Here is a 23565-nt window from a genome sequence, read left to right on the forward strand (position 1 = left end):
TCAGTCTCTCTTGTTTTTAATTCCTATTTGGACACGATAACGCTAGGAAGTTGTTTGCTTTGCTAGTTTCCTAAAAAAAGTTTCGTTTGTATTTAAAAATTAAAAAAAAAATTGAATACATTTTGTATTTGAGTTCCTAATATTGTTGATCTAATTATTTTACTATTTTACACCTGGTAAGTTAATTAATATCAACAATAACTAACTATTATTAATTTGTTTGTTTATTTTCTTTCCAAACCTATTAATTAAATTTGTTTTATTTATTTCAGGATGATTTTTATTAACAAAAATGGTTATTGGATTACAGCCTCTCGAATTTTCTGACTGTATCACAGACAGCCCATATTTTCGTCAAAAACTGCATGATCATGAAAGAGAATTGCAGAAAACTAATCAACAAATCAAACGTTTAATAAAGGAACTAAAAGATTTGCTAAATGCTGCTAAAAGTGAGTTAATTACTAATTATTATAATAGCTATAAATTTAAACAATTTCATTAAATTACATATAAAACAGTTTATATTTTGATATCAAATAGGTACCTACTTCTTTTCAAAAGTTACTGTGTCCAAAAATAAATATTAATTTTATTCTATAGACAGTGATAGGTATATTATTAAAATGGAATAAATGTTGATTAATACTCATTTTGTCTTTAGTTGTAATGATTAATTTATAACTATGATACAGTTATATTATGTACCTATACTTGTTATATTAGCAATTATTTGCAATTTAGGACAATTTAATATTCCATTAATTTATTTAATAATAATATATTAAAACAAAATAATACCTACTGAATAACAATTAAATTATTATTATTTAATGTACTGAAATTTAATGAGACAGAAAAATACTTCTAATTGTTAATGCAATAGAGTAATTAACCATAAGTTAAATTTAAGCATATATAATTCATTTTGATATGCTTTATGGGGGTTATATACTATACCTGTGTGTAGAATTCCTAGTTTAAAAACACTATACTTTTTCTCATATTTTGCAACATATGTTATAAGCCTACTAATGGCTATAAATTATAGAATGTCAATGGTTATTTTTAGGTTGAAAATTGTTTAATATACTAAATATAATAAAAAAAAAAAATATTAATATTAAATACTAATATAACATTAATTAATTTCATAGTTATTTTTGTGGTCTCAGCTTATTACAAGACCAATAATTCAGTGTTTCTGGAACATATTAAATAAAATCTAGGAAAATGAATACAATATATTATTATATGGAAATAACTAAATTTCTTACTAAATAATTAAATATATACAAAAGCATCTAACTTATGAGTATCTATGAATCATATTATCTTCTTGGTGTAACCTTTGCTAGTTGACATAAAATATTTTGTTTTCATTATATGATATTTGTCAAGTTTTAATTTGAAAATAGTGTCATCATTTTATTGTTTTATGTTTTAATCGTGAGGTACATTGTATAATTTTTTCTATCAAAACTATCAACAAACAAAACATCAAATTTAGGTAACATATTTATGGTCTATACTTCTGTGATAGACCATTCTCAACTCATGATATATAATTCGCAAAGGACAATTTTTTAATTAAATAAAAGTATTATATAGATTGTTGTTTTTGAAGTAATTTTTATAATATTCTATAAATTCATAAATAGTATGCGCATTGCTTATATAAATATTTATGTTTATATAATATTTCTGTATGACATTGTATATAAATTATATATGTTAAACATATTGCCATAAATATCTCATTTGGATAAAATATTAAGATAACAATTTATGAGTTTAAACAATAACTTCAGTAAGTGTGCATAAATTATATTATTAGCCTTTAGGTAATAATATATTTTGTGTAACAAAAATTGCTTTTTCACTTTATGACTTAGAACAGTTTTATTATCAATATAATTAATTATTACAGAAACAGTAGCTGCCAAGTGCTAAACTGCATTAAAAAAAAAAAATTAAGATCAATGTTTAAGAAATACTTATAGAATTGGATTAAATTCCAGGCAGTTGATGATAATTCTATTTATTTCCTTGATGGACATAATATATCTAAGTTAAACAAAACCATAAGAGCTTTTAAAAATATTACTTTGAATTTTTAATTTCACATTTAACTTAGTCATTAATATTTACCTTTAATATTAAAGCATTTTTATTTTACTCAATTATTAAATTAACAAGTTTGATAAAAAGAAGTAATCCAAGTCACAATTCTTTTAAATTTAAATAATTGGACAGGTCTTCACACTTCACTTTTTAGAATATTCAAAACTATTATTATTTGATTAATACTTGAACCACCTATTTGAGATACGACGTAAGTCAATAAAAGGTAATTCTGGGAAAACAAGAAAAAACTGTTTTTATGCTACCAGTGATACATGGTTATTTCTCTTTCATACTGTATTTACATTAGTAAAATAAAATATATTTTTTTGCTAATGTTCACACATGATCTGTCTTATCATTTGATACCACATTCCACTCAATATCTCAATTTGTGATGTTTTATTATGACTTACTTTGTTTCTCAAATAGGTGGTTCACTTGTAGAATGTAGCTAACATTTTAAATACAATATTACAGCTGCAATTGGTATACTTCAAGGTATATATTATTTAGAACTAATTGTCGATTAGCTTTTTGTTTCTACATCAGATGTTGAATTAATTAAGAAATTAACATGCAGTTTTGTTCCTTATTTAAATTCCAAGTCAAAACATATCCCCGAATGGCCGAATGTAATAATTATTGGGAGTATTATTCTGGATATTACATATCTATGAATTTCTGTTATAAACCTATCATGGTTATATGTTTAATTCACATCCACTCAATTTAAATAACCTTTTCTGACATTTTTATATTATGATCATGCTTTTACAATGTTGTATTGTAACAAACATGTCCAAGCATATTGTTTTATATTTTTGGCACAAAATAAATACCTACATCGTCTTTAGAAGTTATATATGATATATTGTTATTTTGCCAACTAGGTAAGTACTCTAAGTCACTTTGATGCCTGTAGTTGGCATAAAACCTCATAATAACTGTGAAAAAGAATGCTATCATCACGTACCTAGTCTACTCATTTAAAATGCATAATCAAGTATCTAGTGTCTCCGTGATTCCGTATTCGTCATTTTGTCAATCTAAGTTCAATTCTTCTTATGTTAATTACATTATGTACGTCACGGGCTATTTATTTTAATTTGTCGTTTAAAGATCGCCTTAGATTTGTTACTTATCGTAAAACTGTGTTAGTGAATCACACCGCTTGTTATTTCTCCAAGTAAACCGACATTTTTTTTGAAGCGTATTTATTTTAGTTGAATAATATTATTGTCTACGCTTTAAGGTACCTACTTAAATAAACGTTGTCGCTTTTATGTTGTCTTACATCGTGTTCTCGTAATGTGGACGAACACTACGAACAAGCATAATGCGAATTTCAGCGATTCACTTAAAATGTGATTTTGAATAATTTATTGTTATTATTCTTAACCCTAAATTGTTGTATTATCACATGGGCTATCGTCTCAAATTGCACTTAATTAATTTATAAGAATCGCTGATCTATACAGTTAGCACATTTAAATATACTGTGCACGCATGGTAGTTCACTGTTCATAATTTACAGAATGATAGTCGTACATTTCTTACTGATTGTTTGTTTTTATTCAGATTTTATGCTACCGCAGTCGAATTAATTTTATAGAATAGTATCTATACTTTTAGATAGCCCAACTTCACAATTATTGTGTATCTTATGCATTATTCAATACGCACTGGTGACCGATAACAATTATGATTTATTAGTCAGACATGAACATATATATATATATAATATAAAAATTAACACTGAATTTATAATTATACAAAATAAACAACACGAATTTAAAAAAAAATGACGTATTAGGCAGGTGTTTTGAACATCGGTAATATTGGAAGTAGACTATACCTATAGATTGTTTTTGTTAAAATGTATTTATATTCTTTACGCATTATTGATAATTTTTTCATAAACTATTTTTTGTCGATACTCATTAGTTTTGCAGGTATTTGTATAAATCCATCTCCTTAGTGACACTGCAAGTATGCTGTTAGAGAATATACGCTCGGTTGACTAAACGCTGTTAAGCATAATCACCAATAATGGTGATTTTCTTTTATTTTCTCAGGATTTATGAACTATAGGTACCTATTAATCAATTGGAAAAATTGGATATTGCGTACCTAATTATCGTTTTTTTCTAGAAAAAAGTAAATTTTATTGGATTATAATTTTTACCGTTATGTTAACATTTGCCATTTTTAAATATATATATTCAATATATTTATTTATTTAAATAGGTGATAGCTAATGCAATTTTTGTGTTCCATTCAGAGTATACCAATTACCTAGTTTCCGAAACTGAATTACAAAAGGTACCCATGTCCGAAGACCTATAATTGGCTCTTAGATTCGAAATACCATTTGTATTTTACTTCTTCTTTATACAGACTATATTATATTATTAGGACTATCTACATAATACATTAAGTATGGAGGCATGGTTAAAAGTGAACAGGTTATAGGTTTATACATTTTTATTCTAATTTTAATTTTATTAGTAATATTTTGATAATGGTTATTATTTATACACTCTTAAATAATATATTATATTAGAAAATATTAGTAGACAACTTGAATTCAAATTTACAACAGTTTGAAATTTGCTATTTACCCAGGTAATAAATTCTTGTAGGGATCTAGGAACCAATTTAGTAGCTACAAAAATATGCTATGTTTTGCCAAAAAAATAGGTATGCAATTCTAGGATGTCAACTTTCTCATATTTATTTAAATACTTACTCAATGGTGAGTTACACTCGGCACTAGCTATTTACTATACAGCAGAGCTAATTCCTCGTTTTATTTCTTTACATTTTTTATGCACCCCAACCCTTTATTAATTTTCACTACCAATAAATTTTAACAAAGCTGAAATGAGAGAATAATATATACGCACTCGTTTAAATATATTATATAGTACCATACGTCTAGGTTAGGTATCATGCATGTATAGGTAATATCATTGATTTTATAATAGATTATCAATATCAATGATAATATATTTATGTTATATATAATAGGTATATATCTGTTTACCTAAGTACTTCCAATTTTATATCGTAAGCTTTTAAAAAAATATTAATAATATTATTGGCGAGTAAACTGATTATTATTTATTATTTTATTGTACCTTATATAGTTATTAATTATGTACATCTATTACGTTATTCACTTAGACATTTCATCAATGAGTTTGTAAATGTGTCATAATAATATATGATCGTAATAATGTATCTTTCTTAAGAAGACTTATAAGTTAAAACTATTACTGGTTACATTTTATGGTTTGGTACTTTTCTTTTAAGTGCCTATTTGTAGACTTGTATTTGAACCACCTATTTGAGAAACGACTTAAGTCACAAAATGTCATAAATTGAGATATTGAGTGGAATGTGTTATCAAATGATTGACGGATCATGTGTGAACTTTTGCAAAAAATATTTAATTTTACCACTGTAAATAATCAGTATGAAAGAGAAATAACCATGTATCACTGGTAGCGTAAAAACATTTTTTTCTTATTTTCTCCGAATTACCTTTTATTGACTTACATCGTATTTCAAATAGGTGGTACATTTATAAATTTGGGTACAGTGCGACTTTTGAGCCTCTAAAATGTATAAGAAGTAGCTCAAACATTTTTGAAACTACTTATTTTAATATGGCTTCTTTATATCTAATTACACGTTATTCGTGCGTTTTAAAGAATTACTCATCATAAGATATGTGACGTATTGGCTTGGTAATACTTATTATGTAAAAAAAATTATAGGTATTATTGGTGACTGTCATAATAGTCGTAAACTCGTAACTCATAAATAAAAGTTTTGTATTAATGTAGTTGCATGATTATTATATGAGATTTTTTTTTGTCATTCAATAATATTAAAATTAATACACATTATCGTACATAAGTTATTATAACCCGGTGATCTGACACATTCGATGTGAAATATTGTCATGATATTCCTGATACGTATCAGCTGGTGTATACACCTTGTGTAATATGCATACTTTATAATAGTAGTATGGTACCTATGATTATTAATCATGAAAAAATATTGGGAGTTCGTTATTTTTCGTTTACGTCATATTTTCACACACATACAAATTCACACTCATTATATTGAACATAGGTATGTATTTTATATAGTATAAAAATTAAAATAACATTGATTTTATATAATTTTAGAATATTTTAGATTATATATGTGTGTGTGTGTACTTAAATATAGATTAATATAATATACTGTAATATATAATCGATAGTACATTTAATGCGTAAATTATATGACGGCGACGACTGCTAAAATCATATGTATTCAGTTTTAAAGACGAGTTATCGAAAATACACCAAATGTGTCTAATAAATAATAATATTTTAAACAAAATTTAATACAACAATAATAATAATCTTATTTTTTATGAACTTTTTAAAGATTTGTCTCGAGCACAGCGCATGGTGTCCAGTTCGCTACAGCAATTTGATTTCGAATGCATCGGTACAACGCAGACGGACGACGAGCTGGTGATCACTCGATCGTTAGCCGAATTCGGTCGCCTCATCTCTTCCATTGAAGACGAAAGAGACAGAATGGTCAGTTTATATAAAATTTATACATATGTTTGCAGTACATATATTATACTTATCGACGGATGCATTGATGTATATTATTGTGTGTGTAAAACACTGTATCTACCCGAGAAGATGTACATTTAAAACATAGGTACACATTTTTCTACACAGGTTGTATATGCGGCGCGTGTGCCCGATAGGCCCAGTTAGTAACCTTGTGTGTCAGTGAAAGTGTGACGAGGAGCATGACAAATCGGCAGTCCGATAGAGTTTAACGCACGCTGTATACAATATAATATTGCGTTCTATCGGTTTATTTTTGAGAAAAAAAATTAAATTATATATACCACCAATACTAGTAGTTGATAATATTATGACGTATTATAGATTATGTATGCAGTATATTGCACCTTCACAAAATAATCTATGTGTACACACATTTTATTCCGGAATTGAATTTTAAAAGTTATGTGCCTAGATGTTTAAACAAAATTGCAGTTTTTGTTTTAACTTCCTCGACACTTTAAATTGATAACAGCCTCATAAGTACAATCATTGATTATCAATACTAGTATTTATTATTTTGTATTTATAATCAATGGTAGAATTCAGTTGTGTACCTAGTTTCTATAAGTTTGGGAAAAATAGTATTTTTTTGTAAATAACGAAATAAAAAACTTTATTTGCATGCTCCCACTTTACAATTTGTTTTGTTTAAAATGTTTTCTCGTTATTGTTAATTTCTATGATATAATATACCAATGAGTTTTCGAAAAAATGATTTATCATTTTAGCAAAATTTATGTATAAAATATTAGAAAGATTTATATAATTAAAAAGTAATATATTTTAACGGGTTATGACGTAACTTTCCCTCATTAAGATAATATACTAGCTAGTTGGATATTATTATTTTGTTCAATTATTTTATTCAGTAATTTATTTGATTTCAATTTTTATGAATAGGTAATTTTATAATCATTCTGTCTAGCTGAGTATAAATAAATAAAATATCATATAGGTAATAAAGAAACTAATAATTGTTGTAAAAGGTTAAGCTTTATTCATTCATTATCATTTTAAACCGAATCAATAGTTATATAAAATACTATTTAACCGTTACAGTTGGTACAATAAATAATACATTATCCTACACTTTATTCTAATAAGTTCTGGTGCAGTTAACTTATAGGTGAATATGTTATCCAAAAATATTATGCATTGGTAACTATTAATCATTAATTACCATAGACCAAAAATTTAATATCTACATTTTTTTAATATTTCTAAATCATCTAAATTCTAATGTTTATTAGCAACATACTAATATGTTAATATAATAATATTAGCAATTTACTAATTTTACGATGAATGGTTTATACGTTCTTTTAAAAATACGTGTGATTATTAATAATATATAAAACCCCACTTTATTTTTTGTCTTTGCAGTTAGCCAGAGCCTACGACCAATTCATTATCCCTTTGGAAAATTTCAGAAAAGAACACATTGGTGGCGTAAAGGTAAAACAAAAACGAATATCGAATATTAAAATAGGTACTTTTTATAAGGTTATTGCGGTTGTATGGATTACAATTTACCTTTTTGGAAGTATGAATGTGTATTTTTATAGCAAAAGAGTTCATAAAATACGACACAATTGAATACTAAATAATATAGGATCCATCGTTGTCAAAATTATAATTATACAATTTTCAAAATAACCATTAAATCAAATATTTCTTCAACTGCATAATAAAAAAAGTGGATACCGCTTTGCTGTACTGTAGGTTACAAGTGGGTCACTGTAATGGATGGTGTTAAATTTACATTCAATGATATAATATTATCATTGTATACGAAAATCCACTGAGCAGAGACAGTCTGTCGTCATCCTATATTATAATAATATTTTTCAATTACAGTAAAATAACTAAGATCGTTATTCTTCGTTTAAATATCTAATTTCATCCAAATTTGAACTCATGATAGCTACAATAAAAAAATGTGTTTTTATAGTTTTATTTATATTTTGGTGACAGTACATGATTTACTTACGTGATATCCTGTGTTAAATTTTCAATTTATAGCTATACAAATTAAAATTGAATTGTTTAGTTATTTCCCATTTTGATCTCTCTAGAGTACCAACTTTCCAACTAGAAAAAATACTTAAGTTTAAAAAATATATCGAAGCATTATTTCAATTAATCGACGTGCATAACTTATTATACATACGAACAATGTAGTACAAACATGCACAAAAAAACATACAACACATTAATACATTCATCGCTCCGTTTACAATATAAAATGCAAAATTATTAAGTATTACTGTGTATATATGTATAGATATGGTTAGGTCGTCATAAATAATTTAAAATAAAAATTGTACTTATCGGTCACAATACCTATTAAAAATATAAATACATTAAAATATTGTTATGCTTTAACATCTTTGAAATTCGATATAGATCTATTTTTTAATGTATATATACCTCTTGAGATTGAACACATTTAAAAAGAATTTTTAACTTTGATTTGCATGTACCTATGTATTGGTGAAATGGTTTTGGAAGCACTATGCAAGTGACTGTTGTACATTTTTTGGTAACTTTTATGGATTGTCTGCATTGTTATAAATATTTATTTTATCTTGTTAGATCTAAACAGTTGTAAAATTCGTACTATTTTGCAACATCGTGTTATGAAAAAGGTACTGCCGACAAGTACCATTTTTATAATACATCAATGGTCAGCTTGCTTAAATATAAGTACAGTATTAAATTAAAAACATAATATGTTAGATATGTATCTAAAATTTAGATTCCTATCTTATAAAATTATCCTAAAGATTATATCTATCACGCGAGCCGCCATTGCACTCGTATATACCTGCGATTACTGAATTTTATGTATATACCTAAACATCTAAACGTATGTAAGTACTATATATATGTTGTATGCAGAACATAATATAACTACAAAATATTCGTTTTACCGATAAAGTTACAGATTGGATTAAATAAGGCTGGTTATCGGCCGTTTAATAAAATATAACTTACGGCTAATTAAAATGCGTACCTACATGAATAGATTATATAACAATGAAATTAAGAAAACGATATTAAAATTTAAGATTATTATCTTTTTATTATTCGATGTATATTATTTACTGCGTGCATTAATACGATACCTACCTGTATAATAATGATCGACGATGTTCAACAGTCGCGTCAATTCAAGAATTAAAACTGTACTTATTAAATGTGCGTTAAATACATTTTTTTATCGGTTCAAATAAAAAACATTTTTCTTAGGATATCTATATGTATGCATACTCTCCGGCCAATTCACTAACTTGGAAGATTTGCCCTCACCAAATATGTTCCTAACTTATTAACTTAACATAGTGTACGCCCTTTCGGCTTTTACATATTCTACAATTTCTTTATTCAAGTCGAGCTACCAAAAATTGAGATCTCGATAAGTTTTACATCTTATTAGCATTTAGCACCCATGCAGTTCGCATATCATACGAGTTCTTTAATAATCCATCTTGCAACAATGTCGGTATGACTAACCTCTATTCTCACATTTAAATTGCTTCTTAAACGTATAAATACTCCTTTTTAAACAAAAAGTTTCATTCCATCCAAAATACCTTGAAACAAATTTATTTTTCACTGAAGGTAATACTGAACTCAAAAATGTATACTCCTTTTCACCGCTTTTTTTGCATTCGTCAGTTGGGGATTACCGCTCTGCAAACTTACATTGTTTCTAATCCAGATCGTAATATTTCATGTTTAATGGGAGTCTAGAATATCCATCAACTGCTCTATTGGCACTCCCTATATCTAATATATTATTGTTTTTTATCAAAACCGAGTAAAAACTTAGCCCAACGTTATATAGCTTACCAGCAGCCAAGAATAGCTGATGAACATTTCTTTTCTGTTATGTATTTAATGATTTAATGATTTAATTTTTATAAATTTCTAACAGCCCAAAAAATTGATAATGTAATTTTAATAATTACAGAGTAGGTACTTTTGTTCAACTTCAGTTAAAATTAGATGTAAAAGTTACTGGTTTCTACACCATCTGGTAAAATACATACAAAATACCTCGTCAATGTCCTTTTAGGATGCATTACAACTCAATACAAGTCTCAAAGAAGAATCATTATGTGTCAATAATACTTCATCATAATTTATCATTTATTTTATTTTAAAAAAAGGGCAATAATACATATTTTATTCGACCATACGGCATACATATGATTGTCCTTTTTTAATAACTGGTAAATTATGAGTACCATTAAACCTGATAGATTTTTCTAAATTCTATACCGTAGGTTGCTGTCAATCATTTTCCTAAATGTTCTTACTTGATATCCATATTGTGATTCATGGCCTAGGACCTAATACTTATTACTTAATACTCGTAGAATCGACTTTTAATAACTTTATAACTATATTTTATCTAATATTCTTAAACCAAACAACATATCTCCAATCAACGTTTTGCAGCTGCTATTGTTTCAGTGTTCCTTATCGACTGTACTTACGTCTTCCCGTTCTGAAACGTTTGATTAATACCAAACACTTTTACCATTTTGACTCGTTGCAAATGTTATATCCTCTCACTATATTAATTACTAAATTAATTAACAAAGCTTGTATATTAATAACTGAAGCAAAGAGTTATACACTTTATTTGTAAATACATGGTAAGTCAGAATGTAACAAATTATAAAAAATTGACCTAACAAAATGCATAGTTAACAGTTTTGTTAACAATTATTACATATACCCGACGAACCAAATAGAGGCATCGGAATCTTCATTGCCTATTTTAGATGTATATGTATCCCATACGAGGAAGGTACGTGCTTTGCGTATATTTTTCCTCGTTGACGTTATTATAGTTCCGCCGCACGTCGTATAGTCGTTGGCAGTCGGTTTCCTGCTGCCGTTAATCGCTGATGATCCGATTGATGCTAAATAATAACATAATATGTACACGTTTGGGTTTGGCCGATAACGAAGGTTTAGGGATCGGAATGCGGACTGTGTCGCCGAACCCTATACTTAAGAGGACGCTACCCATACATTTGTGGTCTCCGTCTTTTACACGTACGACATAGAATATTTTCGTTCGCTAGTTTCAAATGTTTCAATATTGTGCTGATAGTTTTGATATTAAGAGTGAATTGACCTATTATTAAAGTTTTAGGTAAGAACATTATCTATGCTTAAGCGTCGGCGGATTTTTGGATATTTTAATTTTCAAGCGAGATATGAACATTTTTGATTTGTGTTATTTTACATACTCGTATCCTGCTTGAAAATGAAAATATCGAAAATCCGCCGACGCTTAAGCATAGATAATGTTCTTACCCATGAGTTTGATAATACTTAAATTCACTTTAATATCAAAACTAACGGCACACTATTCAAACTATGGAATGAAAATTTGCTGTATCGTAAGTTGGTAAGGCGAAGACAACAAACGGGTGTTTAGCATCCTCTTAAGAATTTTTTATCAATACTGTCTGGTCGATGCTCCGAAGTAATCGAATGACTATAACTTATTTACCCTAGAAATATATTTTATGCATAGATACATAGGTACCTACATACATATATAAGTGAATCTAATTAACTGTACTAAATGGCAATTCATAGCGTTATCGATGTTTTTTTGTAAGTTGAATAAGTTAAACTTTCACAAACAGTTTTTCTATATAATACGAAGTATAAATTTATACTTGTTGCCGCATGGGGTGCCTGGAGCTGTTGTAATTTTATTAGGGCTGAGTTTATTTTTATAAGTTCGGCGCCACTGATTGGGTTGATCGTGACTGGATAATATACTAATGGCCTAAATTACGTAGTTAACCCAGTTTTTCTAATTAATAATAAAACATTTTTTTGTTGAAAATGTTTTGTTTGTTTTTCCAGTTTAAAAAAAAAACATTCAGTTTTTATTTTTAAAGCAAAATGTGATACGAGGTTAACCACCATCCAAGTATTATTATGCTAACTACAATAGTTTTAATTTATCAAAAAAAAGTATTGAGTTGTCAAAATATTACATATAATTTGTATATTTAAACTTAATTAGTTTTATATGGAACTCCAAATTTGAATTTATATATTATATTTTTATATCATATATGCCATATGGTATACCTATATTTTGAATTTTAGGAAGGGAAGAAAAAATTTGAAAAACAAACTGCTAAATTTTGTCAAAGCCAAGAACGTTATTTAAATCTATCAACTAAAAAACAAGATTCAGTACTTCAAGAGGTTTGTCTTTACTATTACTTTATGTTGATAAAGATAAATTGTATTCCTTTGTATAATGTTAAAATACCTATATAATTGTATATTTCTAGGCTGATGCAACATTAGAAATGGAACAACGGCATTTTTGTCAAGCTAGTCTTGAGTATGTATTTTTACTACAAGAAGTTCAAGAAAGAAAGAAATTTGAATTTGTTGAAACCGTAAGTTATTTAATTTGTAGTCTTTAAAAATGTTGATATATCTTACCTAACTAGTTAATTAATTTAGTAATTGTAAAATAACAATATTTTGTATGTAAATTATTCTTCTCGTCCTGTTCTAAGCTCTTATTATTGAATTAATTATCACACGTTTTTAATATAATTACTTATTGTTATAGTTGTTAAAGTATTTTTATTGCATAGGTATACTTAAATGTATGCTCATTATAGTATGGATAGTACTAATTTGATATACTTCCAGTAGTTTTACAATTTTACAGGGCTCCAATGACTGCTTTATAGTATTTATGTGAATTGATTTACTATTGTTGAATAATTTGAGTGGTAGAAGGGTGTTATCTCTTCCTCACAATTTTTAGACACATTAGGAAAAAATATTTATTAAATTTGGTTCCTCCTCTCCACAAAAAAATGTATTCCTTGCTATACCTACCATTGTCACAAACTCATTAACATCATTTAAACCTTATGCACTTATAACAGTGCATTTTTCCTTGATATAAGAATAATTTAGATATCTACTGATATTATTTTCATAAGGATTATTAGTGATAAACATTTTTGTTTTTAGATGTTAGGTTTCATGTTCAGTTGGTTGACTTTTTATCATCAAGGACATGAAGTCAATGAAGATTTCAAACCGTACATGCGTGAATTGCAGTTTAGAATACAAAAGGTAAGTATTTAATAGCATTGAGAATGTTTTTGATGAACCTTTGACATAATATATTAACTTATTGCTTGTGTGTATGTTTATGCTAATATTAGACTAGAGACAATTTTAATGAAACTCGTGACAAAACAGAATCTTTAATGAGAAAAATGCTGGAAATGAGACAGTCGGTAGGATATTTGTGTAGTTAAATTCACCATTATTTGTTTGTTTTGGCATTAATGTGAGCTTATTACTGTTTCCTCTTTAGAAATCTTTGGAAACTAACATCAATAATCAAAAAGTTACAAGAGAAGGATATCTATTTCTTCTAGAAAGAAGTATAATAATTTGTTCAATTCAAAAATATTATTACTCATATGTTTATATTATTTTTATTTTCAGAGCTTCCAGGTTTTAAAAATACTGGTCAAGCAACCAAGTGGTTACAAAATAAATCATTAGGAGGTATAACAATTATTATTGGTTTTATTTTTATAGATCGCAGTTTTTATAATAATCATTTTCTTCATGATTTCAGATGCGCTAAGTACAACTACATGGACTAAACACTATTGCATATATCGAAGAGAGACTAAAGAATTTGAAATGATAACTTTCAACCAAATGATTGGAAAATTTGTATGCTTTTGATATTATTTGATGTTTTATATATTTACTTAAAAAGTTATTATTATTCCAATAATTTTTTTCTTTAGAATACTTCTGAAAAAATGATAATTTCATCGTGTATTCGCCGAATGTCTGATTCGATTGACAAACGATTTTGTTTTGATCTCACTAGTGATGATAGGTATATTACTGATTTATTATTGAGATTAGTTGCTTTATGTGTAAGTTAATATTTTTTTTTATTTTTTTTCTAAGGCCTGGAGTGATATATACATTTCAAGCATTGTCAGAAGAAGATCGTAAACTATGGATGGACGTTATGGATGGCAAAGAACCGGTAAATGAACATTTCAAATGTTGTGTGTTCAATTCATAATATTGATAATTTTTTGTTGAACAGGAGTATGGTGTACCCTCTGTACCAACATTAAGTAATGATAATAATATATTTTTGGACGATGCTGGTTTCAATTTTGTGACTAAGTGTATTCAAACGGTTGAACAGCGAGGTGTTTATTAATACAATATTTGATTAACCAAACAAATTTACTTGATATAAATTTTATTATTATTAACAGGTCTAGATGAACAAGGGTTATACCGAGTTGGAGGTGTAAGCTCTAAAATAACTAAACTCTTGGCGATGGGTTTGGATCGTCGAAAAACAACTAACGGACTAAACTCGCTAAGCTTTCTCGACGACTGTATTGAATGGGAAACTAAAACTATTACTAGCGCTTTAAAGTTATATTTAAGAAATTTGCCAGAACCGTTAATGACATTTAAATACCATAATGCTTTTATATCAGCTGCCAGTAAGACTTTATTCATTATTAACATAATAATTTTTTTTTTTCATAGCTAATCTTGTCTGTCTTATTTGTATAATCTATTTTAGAACAAGAAATAAGATTGAGGCGTATAAACGATGTACATATTCTTTTACACAAAATTCCAAAACAAAATTTCAATATGTTGGAACTGTTAGTCAAACACTTATGCAAGTATGTTACCACCTATTTTTTTAAATGTAGACTAAACAAACTCACATTCAAATGTTATATTGTAGTGTTGTGACTCATAGTGAACAGAATCTCATGACAGTTAGCAATATAGCTGTATGTTTTGGGCCTACACTCATGAGACCTGAACGTGAAACAGTTGCAGCTATAATGGATATTAAATTTTGTAATGTAGTGGTTGAAATATTAATTGAGAACTATTCAAAAGTAATGTTAATTATAATATTAAACCATTTGAATTGTACTAAAAAAAGCAATTTCACTTAGGTTTTCAAAACTGAACCTGACCTAGAAGTAGAATATGAATCCACTCCGGGACCGCAACAGCCTAACTCGTCACAAAAAATGAAATATTCACCTGTTATCCCAGCAGTTACTCATGTAAGTCAATACAATTAAAGTTAAATCAGCAAGTTTATAATCTATGTTTTGTTCAGGCAATTATAAAATCATACTACGATGGACCAATGTTAAGTACTAGTTTGCATAATGTAGGTGCAATACCTCATAATATTCCGTCACATTCAATACCCATATCTAATTCAAACAGGGTAAATTTAAATCATTTTTATTAAATATAAAGGAAAAATATGTATATAGAATTTATAACACTTACAGTATCAAAATAATACAAAAGTATATATTTTAATATTAATCTATTTAAATAATTTAATCATAATATATTGACTATAAAACAGTTATGATTAATTAAAATCAAGCTTAAAAAAATTAAAATTGATCGCAATACAAGTTTAAACAATTTTAAGAATTAATTTTTTTTTTCAGTTGAGTCTCACATCATCTACTTCAAGTGCACTATCAGAATCCAATCTCCATAATTTGAACGCTTACAGTAAACCCTCGACGCATACTGCAAGTCCAAATAAAAGTTATTACTACAATGTGGATACTATACAGAATACAACTAACACTAGTTCTAGTAGTTCAAATGAATCTGTTTGCTCGGTATTTTCATTGGAAAATCCACAGATGCAACCATCTAGGGCACCGCAGAAAACCAAAAGAAGTATTAAAATGGGTGTACATTATGCAACAAGTTACAGGCCTCAAGATACTGTGTAGGTGTTTTTAGGGAAACAACAGCTTGGATGCATGTATTTTGATCACAAAATAATATTACAGGGTGGTGGGTTAACTGACCGAAATAATGTATTAATGTTTCTTATAATGAAAATATTATTTGTTTTTTTTTTATTATATTAATCTTTACAATTTACTGACAAATTTTTTTGAAATTATGAAACATAAAAAACAAATGTTATTTTTCATTTATAATTTAATATTTAATTTAGTCTAAACCAATCATCTCACCTGATATAATATAATTGAGACGGTTATAAGAACCAGGTTTAAATTCTAACTTACTTTTTTAGAATACCAAGAAAACTTAAGAAAAATTAATATTTTGATCATACTTCTGGCTGGGGTCCATCTGTATTTTGTAAGATGCTTTTTTGCTGCACTTGTTATTATGGTAACATATGATGCTTACTATGATGAATGAATAATACATAATTATAATTATTATTAGAGAATGTTTCACTTATTATGTTGTCTCCAACTTACTTATGTAAGCAAATTGTACGTTAAGAGGATGTCATTGGTTTTCTTCTTTAACCCATGTGCAATTTACAAATGCATTTACAATACATTCTTACATTAAGCATAACAAACCTTGTATTGTTACTGCTCAACGTTTCAAATGTTGCTCATTGTTGTGCTCGGGTGGGGGAGAAAACAAATAGTGCGTTGACAACTCTTATGAAGAATCTGTTTTACTCTTATTTTTAAAATTAAAGTGAATTTGATCACCCAAATTTGATCATCAGATTTAAAGTCAAGAATATTATCTACAGTATCACCAAAGGAGTTTTTTTTTTGATTTTTCAATTTTTATAATAGGTCCATAATTATTTGAATGTTAAAAACAATAGAATAAAACAAATTCTATTTTCCATGTTAAATGTAAGTAATAGGAAGACATCATACGAGGGTATAACATCCTCTTAACCTCAATCCAAAATACATAAACATGATCTAATGCTTTTCCTCAACGAGAGAAATTCTTACAAATCCCTATTTTTTTCTTTAATTTCTAATAATAATACTTATCAGTTAAAATGAACCAATATTGTTGATCAAAAATAATTTTTGTTGGATAAATATAAATTATAATTTCAAGATAGCGGAGTTGGGCCCTTGCTTTTATGAGAGTCTCAATTATTTTATGTATGCAAGAATAACAATGTATTTAAGCACTGACACCAGTGGCGTCATTTGGACTGCGCAAGATATACTTGCATGTTTAAAATTCAATATTATTGTGATTCTAAAAGAGATAAAATTTAGACAAGGCTTTTTTTCCTGCATTGAAATATGCTTATTAAAAATAGAATAATTTAAATGACGCCACTGACTAACACTTTATATTAAGTCACTAATACAATTGCATTACTATGTGTTTTTTATTTTTTTATGGTGTTGGAATAAGTGGTTCGTACCTGGCGTCATTAGTTGGTTGTCGCATTAATCCTCCGTCACACTTAACATTAAGGTTAACACTATGTTTAATTAGTTTTTTTCTTTTTACATACATTAACATCTTTGGTGGCTGTCATTTATACTCAACTATAAAATCAACTATTTAGCATTGCTTGACAAAGGATTAAGGAAACTACTGTGTTTTATCATTTGTCATTTAAATCATATTACTTCACGTGCATTTTAAACTCAAACTTGTGATGTTTTTGTGGATGTAGTGTCATTTCTCTCAGTTCAATAACATTAAAAATTAATATTATAATTAATAGCACTATAAATGAAATTCTTATATGCTACCTTAGAATAAATACATTGTATTAATTTATTTTGTGACGCTATTATCATGTTTTTCAGATAATAACCAAATGTAAACGTATAAACTAACATACTAACAACATGATTAGAAATACACACTGAATTGCATAAGTATGATCTGGAAGTTTTAAATTTCAACCCAGTGGTGTGTCCAACCCATAGTAGATTTTAATGTAGCCCCACATCAATTAATTATATATTATATTATGAAAACAAAATTATCAACATTTAACTAAAAACAAAAATAAAATAAACCTTAAAATAATTTAATAGTATATGAATGTATAATCATTATTGTAATTTGATTAAGATAGCTCAGGTGCCCATTAATGATTCATACGAGTGATCAGATGATTAAAATCAGACTAACGCAACTTCAATCCAGATATTGATTAATTCATCCTACAAAAAAAGCAATTTCAAATTTCATGTTATTTTTTTGATATGTAAAAAAAAATGTTTTTTCTTTTAAGTATAAACAAATGTATTTTTTTTCCTTGTAATTATAAATAACATTTATTATAAAAAATATGGCATATAGGTATGTGGCCCAAAACAACTTCTACTTCGCTTAATGTGGCTCAGCTTTCTCAAAAGGTTGGACTCCCCTGCTTAAATCTTAAAAATTTGACAAATGTTAACAACAGCATTTTCCACTTTTAATTTATGCTTTTTCTTATTCCTTGTACAAAGCTTACTAATGTGCAACAATTTTTATACCACCAAAGTATTTACTTATTTTGTATGTCTAATTTGTACACTGCAACATCGTGCTCGTTTTATGTTTGTAGAAGAGTTCGTACTTTGTATGCATGTCTCGGAGAAAATGATGGCGAACTGTCATTTGAGCCAAACCAAATAATAACAAACGGTACTTCTAATTTTTTTTTGTATAAATTCAGTCATTTGATGAATAATTTCAGTTAATTTTGCTCATTATTATTATTAAGAATCTCTATTTGTTTACAGTGCGGTCTTCGTGTGAACCTGGCTGGCTGGAAGGTACACTGAATGGAAAGACCGGCCTAGTACCAGAAAACTATGTTGAACTATTACCATAATAGTTCTAACTAGATAAAACCTTTTTCCTACTTACTAGGACAAGTGTATTTTGTTTTTAATTTATATTTGTTATTGCTTTTTGTTATGTAATTGGGCCTAAAGATCATTTGTTAATGCGCACATAAATAAAGAAGCAGAGTTACCAAAGAACATTGCAATGCATACTAGGTTTCCGTAACTAGTATACTAACTTCAATACATTCACATCACTGAAGTTTATGTGATCTCAATATTATCATGAATTTTATTCGAGTACAAATTTTTCTTTACATTTTCAGATAAATTTTATTTCATTTGATCCCCCTAAATGTTTGGCCCATTATTTTATGGATACTTTTTTTATTATTATTATTATTATTAGATAATCTTTTTCAAATATTTAACTATCTAAGTTTAAAATTTTATTTTTGTGATAAAATTATATTACTTCATATCATTGGTGTGTAATTCATAATGGACATTTTTATTACTATAATTTATTATATTACTATATGTATTGTATTGTGACTGAAACACAAATATTTTCAATGGTTTTTACTAAGTAAACTTTCTTTATTCCAAAAATGTTTTAATAAATATGTCGATTTAATTGACATGGCTTTTACAATTATATTTTATTAAATTGCTGTTTGAGAATTTGACACAACAGTTTTCATTCCTTCTTCGATAACACTAAGACAAGATCTCCAACTGAAGAACGAATTCCTCAACATTTGCCAACGCTGTTTGCTGAATGTTCTGTACATTGTGCTTGAAATGTTCACTTTTTTCGCTGCCTGATCCATTCGGCCACGTACAAATTTTGTACCAAAAACTATAAAATTAAAAATAAACTTAAATCACATAAATTTTTGTTAATAATGAAAATTAATTCATGTAATCTTACGTTCAAGTAAAAATGGTTCTACTTGTTCAGCAGTTATTTGAACTTGTTGTTGAATCGTTTCAAATGTTATGATGCTAGAGTCTTCAGCCAAACTCATAACAGTCAGTAATTTCATCTTGTGTATGTTAGCTTGATGATCTAATGCTAAAAATATGTAAGTATATATTAGGGATGGACAAACTATTTTTTAACATTAAAACAAATATATTTAGTAAAAACTTAATACAACGGAGTATGCGGACAATTAGCCCCAATCATAATTTGATTCACAGACAATTGATCACAATTTTTCTGTAATACATAGTTCAAAAATAATTTAAATATTACAAACCTTATCCTATAATAATAAATATGGCTCAACTACTGAAATATTGTTTTTGTTGGTGGCACTAAGTGATAAAACAGATTCATTAAATTTATTCTCGTATTTTGTAGTGATAATCTAATTGAATGTTTTTTATTGTGTTATGCTAAATGTTCAATATTGTACGAGGTCAATAAACCAATTGTCTGTATTAAATTATCTCATGGACCAAGTGTTTGCATACAGCGTTTTTTTGCATGGACCAATATTGTTACATACGCCCTAAATTTAACTTAAGTAACCCAGTTTTTGTTGGGCAACAACAATTTTTCATTTCCACTGTCAACCATACACACCTGCTGTATTTTGTACAGCCCATTTATTAAAGCCAAGCCATACTCACTAGCTGACCATCTAGGTTACTTCTTGCATTAAATAACGTATAAGTTAAATATGACTTTTCTTTTTAATTAATTTTTCTTAATCATGATTAAAGAAAAATGTAACAAAAGTTTGCCCATTTCTAATGTAAGATAATATTATATATGATAATGTTATACCTAAAGATTTGATCAAGTCCTTGTGACCTTTGTAGAAATCTAAATAGTTGGTAAGATTTCCGGAGACAAATATAACCAAGAGCTCGTGTAAAGGTGAATTTTGTAGAGATATAACAGGAGTCAAACTCAACAATGGTTCAAATAAGAAAGTCTTAGGGTCAGCAATAGCTGAGACAATACACCTCTTTGCATCATCTTTAGCCTGTTTGCCATCATCAGCTGTGTAATTGCGGAGAAGTTCAATCATAACTTCTGCAGCCAATTCACTAAAAAAGTTATATTATTTGATTTTAAAATACATAAATAGCATATATAAATAGCCAATAGGGAAGAAGCCTGACCTGTGTCCATTTTCAATCAGTGCACTGTGCAATTGTCTTAGGAGAGACTGCTTTTGTTTTTTGGAATGACTGATGGATAGGAGTGATTTGTTTAAGCTATCTATTCCTCCATACACCAACAGGAGCTGCTTGTTTCGTTTGGCCACATCTACTATGTCTGAATACAACTGAAAACGAGCTGGTAGTTTTGGGTCAACTGTTCCATGCAATAACCATAAACTGAAATAAAAAATATGATAGAAAAATAAACTACTTAAACTTATTTGTAATCTCACTTACGTCTTAAGTATGGTATTGCTAAAACGTTCTTCTTCATGCTTAGAAAGTTTCTGACTGAATGCAGTAACAAGGTTACTCTCCACATCCATAGTACCAATTCCAATAATCACTGATACAATAGAACACAAAAAGCTTTCAATATCAGCATCTGACAAGTCTGTCTTTAGACAAGCATCACATTTAGATATGATTTCTTTCATATCTTCTTCAATGTTATCAGTTGCCTTCTCTTGCAAAGTGGCGCCAATGCTACGCAAATAGGACCTTAACTCTAAAGCCTGTGAACAAAATAGTATATTCTATTATGACTTAAAAGTATAAATATTTTATTTCAATTGATTTAAATAGGTAGATGAAAAAAACAGTAGTGAATAAACACTAGAAAAATCACACTTAATAGGCTAATATTATAATTATAATATTATAAAATTATATATATATATTTTTTTTTTCGGATGACTTTCTTAAAAAACTATAATACTCAACACCTAGTTCCTACACTTTTAGTTTCTTCAATCTATGAAAAAATATAAATTCTTGAAACTGGCTTAAAAATAGCTGGACCAAGATAATTTATTAAAATTAGAGATTGATTGTTGCTAACCATTGATACAATTATAACAACAAAGTTTAAAATATGTTTTGATAAATAATGCTTATTAGAGAATGTCTAGCGGCTAATGTTTAAGTACTGGCACAACACAAAAGTGATGATAAGAACCATAAGAAAATATTTATTGACAAAGAAACAAAGTGTTGGAAGTAATATAATATTATACATTATACAATAATAATATGCCATAGTGACTATGGTATCGTGCGGGTGTATCAAAACATATTTTACCCTTATCGATAAACCTGTGACAGTTGTTTGGAGTGTATCTGGCCCATCATATTGTGATCTTTTAAAAAAAAAACCAACGAGATTTAAACGAAAATCGACATGAACATGATAGACGCTAATCCTGGATATGCCATAAAGAGAAGAATTCTTATAATATTATCTGTGGGGTAGGCAATAATTGAATCCGAGCATCCCAAAACGAAACTGCACAACATTTTGTCCAGACATATGAGTGAGGAGGTAGGTAGTCAATTGATTATTTTTTACTTTTATTTCTATTCCTTTCGACACCGCTTCGGCGGATCAAAGACCACCGAGTAATTACGCGGAATGTCCATTTTCGAAGTATATGTTTATTATTGTTTCGCTTACCTGTTCTTCGCGAGACAGTTCGATAAACGTCGGAGGGCCTGCCATCGTGTGTAGGGCGGTAACAGTGAACACAAATTTATATTTAAATAATACTTTGAACGGCCGCGGGTATTCGGACGACGTACAGTGGCAGACGTCGGCGGTGGTGCGATGTGTCGAACTGTTGTGTTGTGATCGCGAAACGAAATCCGTTTCCTAACCTCAATGCTTCGGCGGCGGTCGAAAGGAGATATTCTGTAGATGGACACTTGACAACTTTGAATAATCTGATAATTATAGATTATTGTTATCAAAACGGACCGTGAGAGGTGTCCCCCCTCCCCGTCATTGTTGAATTATAATATTATTACTATTATTATTATTATTATAATTATTAATTATTCCTCGTTTTACGTCGTTTTATGAGCGTGTGATCATTACTTAAACACTGTTCAATCGCCTTCGATTGATTCAATCCGAAACTTGGCGAGAAATCCCTGCA

General features: G+C 28.0%; 2 protein-coding genes across 7 annotated transcripts; one reads left to right on the forward strand and one right to left on the reverse strand.

Moving 5' to 3' along the window:
- LOC111036576 (rho GTPase-activating protein 26) lies at positions 1-20091 on the forward strand. 6 transcript variants are annotated; one of them, XM_022318766.1, is made up of 23 exons: positions 1-176; positions 273-452; positions 6577-6734; positions 8163-8234; positions 12930-13031; positions 13121-13231; positions 13824-13928; positions 14021-14095; positions 14176-14245; positions 14310-14372; positions 14446-14546; positions 14624-14718; positions 14793-14874; positions 14938-15046; positions 15116-15352; positions 15436-15541; positions 15607-15766; positions 15827-15940; positions 15997-16110; positions 16346-16638; positions 18072-18134; positions 19228-19307; positions 19406-19497. In XM_022318766.1, the coding sequence occupies exons 2-23, from the start codon at positions 293-295 to the stop codon at positions 19495-19497; spliced, it is 2562 nt and encodes an 853-aa protein (XP_022174458.1). In that variant the 5' UTR covers positions 1-176; positions 273-292. The 6 variants fall into 6 exon arrangements, with proteins under 6 accessions (XP_022174458.1, XP_022174690.1, XP_022174612.1 ...); XM_022318998.1 differs by lacking the exon at positions 15997-16110 and having other exon boundaries at positions 19406-20091; XM_022318920.1 differs by lacking the exon at positions 14021-14095 and having other exon boundaries at positions 2-176; positions 19406-20091.
- LOC111036896 (eukaryotic translation initiation factor 3 subunit M) lies at positions 20020-23347 on the reverse strand. Its single transcript, XM_022319208.1, has 6 exons — positions 23085-23347; positions 21869-22146; positions 21590-21808; positions 21249-21514; positions 20385-20528; positions 20020-20312 (listed from the first exon to the last, which is right to left on the reverse strand). Exons 1-6 carry the CDS (start codon positions 23127-23129, stop codon positions 20116-20118), a joined length of 1149 nt encoding a protein of 382 aa, XP_022174900.1. The 5' UTR covers positions 23130-23347; the 3' UTR covers positions 20020-20115.
- Between the last annotated feature and the right edge of the window lie 218 nt (positions 23348-23565).

Source organism: Myzus persicae, unplaced genomic scaffold (genome assembly GCF_001856785.1).
Source record: "Myzus persicae strain clone G006 unplaced genomic scaffold, MPER_G0061.0, whole genome shotgun sequence".
In the NCBI taxonomy this organism is placed as follows: domain Eukaryota; kingdom Metazoa; phylum Arthropoda; class Insecta; order Hemiptera; family Aphididae; genus Myzus; species Myzus persicae.